This window comes from Monoraphidium neglectum (assembly GCF_000611645.1).
Source record: "Monoraphidium neglectum strain SAG 48.87 unplaced genomic scaffold scaffold00224, whole genome shotgun sequence".
Lineage (NCBI taxonomy): Eukaryota > Viridiplantae > Chlorophyta > Chlorophyceae > Sphaeropleales > Selenastraceae > Monoraphidium > Monoraphidium neglectum.
The window spans coordinates 3,448-13,094 of NW_014013404.1; the positions used below are offsets into that span (position 1 = coordinate 3,448).

General features: G+C 65.6%; 3 protein-coding genes across 3 annotated transcripts; 1 reads left to right on the forward strand and 2 right to left on the reverse strand.

The window, feature by feature from the left end:
• Positions 1 to 609: 609 nt before the first annotated feature.
• MNEG_2066 (Uncharacterized protein) lies at positions 610 to 2,762 on the forward strand (the record flags this gene model as incomplete). Its single annotated transcript, XM_014049452.1, has 6 exons — positions 610 to 632; positions 773 to 824; positions 976 to 1,200; positions 1,368 to 1,862; positions 2,204 to 2,509; positions 2,754 to 2,762. 6 exons carry the CDS (start codon positions 610 to 612, stop codon positions 2,760 to 2,762), a joined length of 1,110 nt encoding a protein of 369 aa, XP_013904906.1.
• A 3,517-nt stretch (positions 2,763 to 6,279) lies between these two features.
• On the reverse strand, positions 6,280 to 6,918 carry MNEG_2067 (hypothetical protein; the record flags this gene model as incomplete). Its single annotated transcript, XM_014049453.1, has 1 exon — positions 6,280 to 6,918. One exon carries the CDS (start codon positions 6,916 to 6,918, stop codon positions 6,280 to 6,282), a length of 639 nt encoding a protein of 212 aa, XP_013904907.1.
• Positions 6,919 to 7,570: 652 nt separating this feature from the next.
• MNEG_2068 (hypothetical protein) lies at positions 7,571 to 9,479 on the reverse strand (the record flags this gene model as incomplete). The annotated part of the gene is made up of 4 exons (XM_014049454.1): positions 7,571 to 7,860; positions 8,073 to 8,194; positions 8,523 to 8,749; positions 9,051 to 9,479. The coding sequence occupies 4 exons, from the start codon at positions 9,477 to 9,479 to the stop codon at positions 7,571 to 7,573; spliced, it is 1,068 nt and encodes a 355-aa protein (XP_013904908.1).
• Positions 9,480 to 9,647: the final 168 nt, after the last annotated feature.

Sequence of the window (9,647 nt, forward strand, 5' to 3'; positions counted from 1 at the left end):
GGGCGGGACCGCGACAGAGCAGGGGGCAGGGCCGGTGTGCATGCAGGCTAGGCAGGCGCTGGCAGGTGTCGCTTGGATTACGCAGCAGCGGCCGAGGGAGGCTGCCGTCGAGCCTGTACGGCATGGCTGCAAGAGTAGCACGTGCCATCATACACACGCATGCAATAACTAACACACACACACACACACACACACACACACACACAAGCGTGCGCAAACACACACAGGCGCAGGCACGCACACACATACACCCAAACGCCCCGTGCCCATTCCACCAGGTGGGGGACATTCTTGATCGCGGGGACCACGAGATACCTATACTTTACTTCCTGGAGGGCCTGCAGCAGCAGGCCGCTGCAGCCGGCGGCGCACTGCACGTGCTCAACGGCAACCACGGTGCGGGGCTGGAGAGGGGCGCCCGGCTGGGGGGTGCGCTCGGCCGCGCGCAGGTCGCCGCAGCCAGCTGCAGGCCGCGGCTGTTGCCTGGACACAGAAACGTCAGGGTTGCCCGCCTGGCGTAGCAAAGCGTGCGGGCTGACGAACATAGTGGGGCAGCGCCCCACGTTAGCACTCTCAAACGTATGTGTATCACCCGTGCCCTCAGAGACGATGAACGTGGGCGGCAACTACCGGTGAGGGCGTGGCGGGGGGGATCTCGGGAGTCATAATGGCCTGGGCATCGGGGTCTCGGCATGGCGGTGTGCTGGGCGCTTCGGCACAGAGCGCCGAGCGGTGCCTGGCCGTCCCCACACTCTGCGGTTCCGACCTGCAGGTATGCAACGGCCGGCGCGGACACTGAGATGGCGTCGTGGGCGGCTTGGCAGGTGGGGAGCTTGGTGGGCCCTAGGGTGTCCTGCAGACCACTCGCCTCTGCTTGCTCTCTTCCACGGCGCCGCAGCTGTGCTTTGTCTGCCGGCAAGCCAGCAGCGATGCCGTCTCAAGTGCGCCTGGCGCCTCAAAACCCCGCCCGCGCAGCTGCTCGGAGACCGCCTCCGGCGCCAGTGCGGCTGCGGCAGCGCGTTTGGGGATGACGAGGCAGCCGCCGCCGCTGCTGTGGAGTTTTCAGCGGCTCACTCGGGCGACGTGCCCGCCGGCGGCGGCGCCCGTGCGGCACAATACAACCCGCTGCGGCGCGCGGCGCTGCGCCCGGGTGGGCCCCTGGCCCGGCGGTTCTTCGCGCGCCACCCCACTGTGCTGCAGGTGTGTGGCAGCGCACACGCGCCTTGCTGTTTTGCCGGCATGCAGGGCGGTCGCTCGGGCAATCCAGGGCGTGCCTTGCGTCTCGCGCACGTGCCTTGCCTTTCGTCCGCGCGGCCTGCCCGCAGGCTTTGTTACCCGCAGTCTCTCCCGCCGTCACCCCCCGCCAGGTGGGCAGCACGCTGTTTGTTCACGGCGGCGTCCTGCCACCCCACGTGGAGTATGGGCTGGGCCGCATTAACGACGAAACGCAGGCCTGGCTCATGGGCGGCTCCCCGCACGCGCACAGCGGCGCTGGCAGCTCTGGGGCCACAGGCGCGGCGGCGGGCGGCGGCGCTGCGGAGGGCAAGCAGGGCGGCAGTGGTGGCGGCGCAGCAGCAGGAGCAGCAGGAGCAGGGACAGCGGGCATTTGGTCTTGGTTTGGCAGCAAGTGGAGGGGCACCAGCAGCCAGCCTGTTGCCGCCGCGACGGCTACCAGCGCCGCGGCAGCCCTGCAACAGCAGCAGCAGCGTCAGCGGCCACACCCGCACACGCCGCCAGCATTCTTGCGGGGCGCTCACGCAGTGGTCTGGGCGCGAGACTACTCTGCGCGGGACGAGGCTCGCTGCGACTGCGAGATGCTGAGCTCTGTGCTTGAGGCGGTGCCGGGCGCCAAGCGCATGGTGGTGAGCTGCGGCAGGCAGCCGGACGCTGGGAGTGGCCAGCAGGGGCCGCGGCGAGCCCTGCTGGGCCATGCAGCCTGGTGTGACGCCAGGCTGTCTGCCTGAGCCTGGGCTCGGCCCCCCACATCCAGGGCTGGGCATCGCGCAGCCAGAGCAGGCGCGGCTGCTCGCTCGTGAGCGGTGCCTGCGAGCCGCATGCGGTTGGCCCGCCACAGTGTGCAGCTGACGATGAGTTTCGCCGTACTCTGGAGCAGTGGTAGCCGCGTTGATGCGTGACACGCTTGCGGGCGCCTCACCCCCACTTGTCCAGCATTCCCGATGGCGCCGCCTCCCGCCCTCGGCAGGTGGGCCACACCATCCAGGAGGGCGGCATAACCTCAGCCTGCGGCGGCCGCGTGTTCCGCGTCGACGTGGGAATGTCCAAGGGCTGCGGCGACGGCGAGCCCGAGGTCCTGGAGATCCTGTCAGATCGCGTGGTGCGGCGGCTGACCGAGGACGGGGCGCCCGAGGTTATGGGCGGCGCGCCGGCCCCGGCCGGCCAGCCGCATCAGCCGCACCACCTGACCGGCCCCGCGGTGGACACGCCGGCTGGCGCGTGGGGCGAGGCGCTGCAGCGGCTGAGGGGGGCGTTTGGGGAGGGGCTGGGGCGGGTGCGTGCAGCAGATGGGCACGGCGGCGGCGCGGCAGCGGGGGTAGGCGAGGTACGGCAAGAGGAGGCACGTGTGCGGCGGCCGACGCCTACATAGGTAACATGGTGCCGCACAAACACGCCACGTGGCGTGGGTGGCCGACATACCGACAGCAAGCAGGCCCTATCACCGAAGTTGCACATCGGTCACACCAACCAAAGCACGAGGTGCACAAAAGCACCCCAGAACTGTGCACACGCCGCAGTGGCCCTGACTTTTGAACTTGCCAGCACGCTACCGTAGAGCAGCCATAAACTTCCCGAGAAGTCAGCACGCATGTTGGCGCCAGCAAGGTAGCGTGGCGCCAACTTGGCGCCTGAACTGTCGGTCTGCCGCTGGCGCTGCGCTCATTTGACTTGTGAGTGGACTCCCGCGGCCGCAGTGCCATGCGTGCAGAGTCGTACCCTTTCTAGAGTCGTTACCCGGTGTCTACAAGGCCGTTGACAGATCTGATCGCGTTGATCAAAAGCAGCAGCAGCACGCGGGCCCCTCTCGCCCTCTTTCCGCTAGCCTGCAACATTTTTGAGGCTTCTTTTACGCCTGGTCGCAGCGGCTGAGTGACTTGGCGCAGAGGACGCGGCAGCTCCTCTTGTGTGCACGTCCGAGTGAGCGTCGACTCGCATCCCTGCCGACTCGCAGCAGCACAACCACAACGAAATGATTGTACTGCCAGCCTCGTCGTCGCTGGGGGCGGCGACGTCGGTGGTGGCGAGCGGGTGCGGGTCCAGCGTTTTTTCCCTTGCATCATCGCCGCCGTTGGGCGCAAGCCCGTCGCGTGCTCATGCGCTCCATGTAAGCGCGTCGACCTGCTGCCCCCCCAAGAGTGGCACACGGGCCAGCGGCAGCGCGACGCGGTTTGCACCCGTGCTGTCCAAGTCGAAAGCGAAGCGCGGACGGCGGCGCAGCGCTGGGGGCGGCGACGACGGCAGCGGCGGCGACGATCCATGGGATGGCGAGTGGTTTTTCAACGGCCCTTGGGACGGCCTTGACGACGTAAGCAGCGGCGGGGCCGGCGGCGGAACCGACGGGCGCGGCCGATACGGCGGCCGTGGCGGGGGCGGGGGCGGCAGCTTTGGCGGCGGCGGCGGCGGCGGGTGGTCGTCGGATCGCAGCAACAGCGAATTCGGCGACTGGGGCCGGGCGGTCGTGGGCGCTGAGTGGCTGTGGCAGGCCTTGTGCGCCGCGTCGCTGCTGCACAGCATGTTTTTCATCGTCTTCCCTGACAAGCAAGTGCAGCCGGCGGTGCCACCGTTTTCTACGCGTGCCCATGGCGAGGGCCTCTGCTGACGCGGCCCCGCTGCCCTCTTCAGAACACGGCGGGTGGCCACCCTTTGGCGGCACGCCACCCGTTCTTCACTTTGCGACCCTATGCGCCAGCGCCGCTTCTTTGCGCGCGTGCAGCGGTGTGTACCACTAGAATCGCGTTGTTGTACCCAGCAAGTGTCTTCATCCTTTTGCCCCGCTGCCCTGTTCCCCTGGCTCTCGTGTATCGAGTGAAAACCACTGAGCTTTGCTCCGCCCAGTTGTGCCGAAAAAGGCACCTGGCCCAACATCTTTTTTGAAGAAGGGCGTACCCGGCTCCATGCTGTTTTGGGGGGCCCCTGCCCATGTGGCGGTTTTGCGCTGGTTTCCCGACCCTGCTTTGTACTCTACTGTAAACAAAAGCCTCGCGTTTCGCTTGGCCCATTGGTGAAGATTACGGAAGGTGAAGGGATGAAGGATTTTGGTTTCTGGCCTTGGCCAGCGGACAGTCGCTGGAAGGCATGCAGGTTTCAAATGGTGGGTTAGCGCAAGTCGCCACACAGCCTATCCCTGAAAAAAATACACCCAGATGTTGGAATCAGGCAAAGCAGGGGCAAAGACCCAACTTCATAAGGGGCTCCTTGGCCGAAGGGTCGTGTGGACTGCATACAATGAATGGTGTACGTAAAGTATGGAGGTATGGCTGCACCGCTGCTCTGCACCGCGCTGCCTGGCCGCACCGCGCGCCTGGCGCGTGCTGCTCACCGGCGCCCATTGTGCATGACAACAGCGCAGCAGGCGAGCACCACACACAGGTGCACTGCTGAAGCCCGGGTGGCGTGCCTCCACCAACGCATGGCCACAGAACCAGACACAGACATCAGAGGGAATACTGGCGCTGACGGTGCATGCTTGGGCAGTTTGGGGACGGCAATGCTGCCAATGCCGCCTTGGGCGGCCCGAGCAGCAGCTGCAATTATGCAGCGGCTTTGGACACGGGGCTGACCTTGGGACGTCTGGGAAAAGGTGATGTGGCCACGAAATGTGCGATTGCTTTGGGAGGCATGGCAGCAGCAGGCGCCTGCACCACAGGGGATGCCTTTGCTTTTGACACCGTTGCCGTGAAAGAGGGTTTGGCCACAACAGCAGCCGTGGTGCGAGCTGATTGATTAGGAGGGCCGCTGGCTACAGCCAACTCCGCTGAGGCTTTGTGGCTGCCATTCCCACCAATCAGCACCGCAGTAATGTTTGCGCTGGTGGGCGGGCGAGGCGAGCTGGCCGCCACAGCCGTGCCCCTCTCCAGCACGCCTGCCCCGCTCCGCACGGTCAACCCCTGCAGCCCGGCGGGCAACAGCCCCGCCACAGGTGCTGGGCTGGGCAGAGGAAGGATACGAGCGTACAGCCAGTTGGGCCCGTTGTACCGATTCGCTGCTGCTGAAGGTTGGGTGCACACGACTTGAAGCAATGAGGAGAGCTGCGAGAAGAAGGGGCTGCGGGCCCAGTCCAGCTGGCCACCAAATTGGAAGCCCCTGGACGCGTCAGACCTGCAAAGAAGTTGTCGGTAGCTGCACGAGTTCAGCAAATTCCAGCGGTGCTGCTGGTAAAGGTGCACTAAGGTATTTCAGGATCACGCAATCAGCCTCTCAATCCTCACCAGATGGACATTATGAAATGCATGGGCTTGTTGGGTGTGGTGAAGTTGTCAACCCCAAACTGCTCTCGATACAGCAAGGCACCATCAAGGTACCTGGGTGTTGCAAAATGTGTGTTTGCATGCGGGATGTCGAGTGTTTCTTCCCCTTGGGTGCATGAACCAGTGTGTGTGTAGCCAGCATCTGCACCCCCCCCCCTCTTATACAAGGGCATGGACATTGGCTTTGGCCTGTGCTGCTGACCAGGAGACGTAGCCCGGCTGCCAGTCCACGGCATGTGTATGCATCTCTTGTCCGATTGTGGCGCTGCGCCCCGTGAGTTTGGTGTAGCTGCTGGGTGGAAAGCGGCGCTCCGCTTGGCTGATGGCGGAGTGGTACGAGTGGAGCCAAATGGTGCCCGCCTCTGTTGCAGGGTGGCCATTGATGAACTCAAAATCTGGAACGGCGTGGTGAGCGTAAGCAAAGGGTCAGCTGCATGTGTCCAAATCGTTGGGAGGGGCCCGTTTATCGCCAGAGTCAAAACAGTGACGCAAGGCGGTCATGCGAGCAGCCACCGGAAGGAAGCCACCTCGTGGCTTTCGTGACGGCGCACCTATCTCCTCAAAGGCCTCGTAACTTGGATCATTTCTGTCCGATCGCAGCTGTGGTTCACCATTGAAAGGACGATACACACTTTGAGTGGCATGGCACTGCCCAACTACACAGGCAGGGGCCACCCTGGTGAGGCATGCAGGAGATCACTTCTCCAGACGCACTGCAGGTTTCCTGGCCAGGGCGTCTCGTGGCGCAGCCACAGCCTTCACCTCCCAAAGCTTGTTGCAAACCAAGCTGCTGACCTCACTTCTCAACAATGCGCGCCCCCTGCCCCGGCAGCTTGCTCACATATGCAGCCGTGATGACGCCGGGCATCTCGCTGATCCGGGCCTTGAAGCTAAACATGCCAAACAGCTGGCTCTGCCTCGCAGCCACCCGCACACCGTCTGCGCCGCGCATCCTCAGCACCAGGGTGTCGCCACTGCCGTCAAACAGCGCATTTTCAGCGCCGTACGCTGCCTCAAACGTGTCCCAGTCCAGGGACATGCGGCGAACGCTGCACTGCTCGTTTGCGAGTGAGTGGGTGTAGAACACCGGGAGCGCCACAGCCACCGCACCCTCTACACCCGTTGGGACGGCTGCTTCGCAGGCGTCATCTGGCAGCAAGGCGCTGGGACTGGGGACTGCTGCGCCGCACGCGCATCTGAAGGCTGGGGTGACGGTGTAGAGTGGCATCCGCCGCCAGCGGCAGAAGGGCAGGCACTTGGCCGCCGTCGCGGGCGCAAGTGCGGCGGCGCCAGAGAGGTCCATGGTGAGTGCCGATGCGTTGAAGCACCCCAGGTATGCTCCCTGGGCGGCGCGCGCCTTGGTTGCGTCATAGCGAGCTGTCGCAGCGGAAGCCGGCGTAGCCACCAGCAGTACCACAATTGTCAGCAGCAGCATACTTGGCAGGTATGGCTGGGGGGTAACTTGTAATCAGATGGTGCACAAACAATGACATATGCTACGTGCTTTCAGGTTCGTTGAGTTACGACTCCGCAATACTAGCGTGGCGGATGGCTCCCGGGACTCTTCGTGAGCAGAGCGCGTGTTGGATATCAGACTTTCGGTGAGAGTAAGCACAGGTAATGTGTTTATCCACGTGTTGTACCTGCTCACCATGTCTCGACCCCCACCTGCAGGCTGGAACTGGCGGCACGGGCAGCTGCACCCTCAGGAGCCTTTATCGCTGGCCCCAAGCTTTTGCTCTCAACAACGATCAACGAAGGCCTTGTAGTTGCCTTGCTGCATATGTGCGTGAATGAAATCGCATAGGACAGAAAACCCCAACAGTTGCAACTTACACAGCAGCAACCAAAGCACGTGCAAATTGCGTGCTTGACAAAGAAGACGTAAACGCCTGGACTAAACTGAACTTGCCGCTGGCCAAGGCGCTGGCCCCAAAAACACTGTTGCATGGACGGAGTTTAGAAACAGCATGACCGCTACGCCGCTGGGGCGCGGAAGGGAACGAGCCGCGATGGCAGGAAACACTTGGGACCCCTTGCGGCTTACTGCCCAGCGATTGCAGGCACGAAGCCCCTGTAATCTGCTGCTACCCATGCCGCCACGAGCTTGTGAAAACGTAGCCGCCGCCGGACCCAATGGGCTGGGAGGCGAGCTGCGCCTGCTGCTGCCCTTGCTGCTGCTGCTGCTGCTGCTGCTGTGGCTCCTGCTGCTGTGGGTGCTGCTCCTGCTGCTGCTGGGCCTGCTGTGGCCGCATCTTGCCGCGACCGCCGTTGAGCACTGGCTCCAGCTCCAGCGCCTGGAAGGGGCTGGAGTGGGGGTCGTAGTAGAAGCCACGCAGCTTCCCCGTGCGGCGGCAGAGGGCAAGGTAATAGAAGCCTGCGGGGGCAGGCAGGAGGTGCCGTGCGGACGTGGGCGCAGAGGGTCGCGCCCCGGACGAACGCGAGCGCAACGCGGGGTGGCGTGGACCCCCGCGCGAGCATGCACCGCCTCCGCATCAACGGCCGCATGCCGCTGTGCCCGCAGAGGCCTGCGCCGCCATGCGCGCGACGAGGCGGCTGGGGGCAGGCAAGGCCGAGGCCGCGACTGACCTGCTATGGTGAGGCCGACGTCCTGGCCCGTGCCCACGAAGAACTGCTCCTTCCAGCGCATATAGATCCAGGGGTGCCGCTCCAGCGCGCCGCTGCGGCCGCCCTGGCGCACCACGTCAGGCCTGACATGGGACCACACGGGTGTGTGTGTGTGCATGTGTGTGTGGGTAAGAGCGTATGTGCGTGCGTGTGTGTGTGTGTGTGTGTGTGTGTGTGTGTGTGAGAGAGAGAGAGAGAGAAAGAGAGAGAGAGGGGAGCTCGCATGTGCATGACATCTGGGCGTGGGACGGGGCGCAGGCGCATGAATACCGTATGCAGATACATGCGCATGAGTGCGCGCCAGGCGAGCACAGACAGGGCCCAGATCGGCGGCTGCGAGCGCACCGCCGCGCACCTGCACCCGCCCAGATCACATGACTTGGCCCCAACCAGCCCAACCCGCCCGCCTACCTGAGCTGCGCAAACCCCTCGAACCGGCCCCAGTGCTTGAGGTCCGTCTCTCGCCCGGGCACGCTGCCGCCGCCCGCAAAGCCGGCCGACCCGGCGGTGAAGAACGTGTGGCGGCGGTCGTCCAATATGTGGCCCTCCCACCACGTCACCACAGGCGCGGCGCCGGCCCCCGGCACGTTGAGCGCCTGCATGGTGCCGCACACTGCACCGGTGTCGTGGTTGACACCCTGCAGAGGGGGCCGGGTGGCACGCGGGCCGGGGGTCAGCCGAGGGCGGCGCGGAGCGCCCTGGGGCAGATCGGCGGGCTGATCGGCGCGACTGGGGGCGCGGCGGTGTCGCAGGCGAGTAGCGGCCAGCACGCCGCAGCCGCACAAGGAGAGTAGTTGCTACGGCGCCATGGTATGCAGGACGGCCGCCATGCCTGCCTTGGATGCGAGGTAGTCACCCCTGCACTGCTCTTGGTCAACACGGACAGGCGCAGTGTGACGCGCCCGCCCACCCGCGCCCGCGCCCTGCACCCCGCCCCACCTCCACAATGACATCTACAGCCCAGTCGTCCTGCGGCCGCGACACCGCCCGCGACTGGCTGGACAGCCGCTGGACGCCGGCGAAGCGCGCGCCCGGCCGTAGGAAACTGCACGGCTGCGGCGCCCGCAGCGATGACGGGTCGAGCGCAGGGGCGGCTGAAGCGGCGGGCGCGGCGCCAGTCGCTGCCGGCGCCGCCGCTCCCGCCATCCCCCCCAACGCCGCGATGCCGCTGCCGGTCTGCATCCTAGCCGTCCGCCGCCGCGGAAGCGCAGCCCGCAGCCTGCCGCCCGCCGCGCGCATGCTGCGCCACGTCAGCATAGCGCTGAGGTCGCCTGCCGACCCGCCGTCCATGTCCTCTTCCTCCTCCTCCTCCTCGGTCTCCTCGTCAGCATCTATGAGTCCCGGGCAGTCCTCATCATCACCCTCCATATCATCTACCGCGCCGCCGCCGCCGCGCGCCCCAAGCCCCCTGAAAGAGAAGAGCGCATCCAGCTCGCCCGCCAATGGCCACGCCGGCGCCGCCCGCACCGCGCCGCCGCCGCCCGGCCGGCTTCGCGCGGCGGGCGCCGCAGCGGTGGCGGCTGGTGGCGGCGGCCC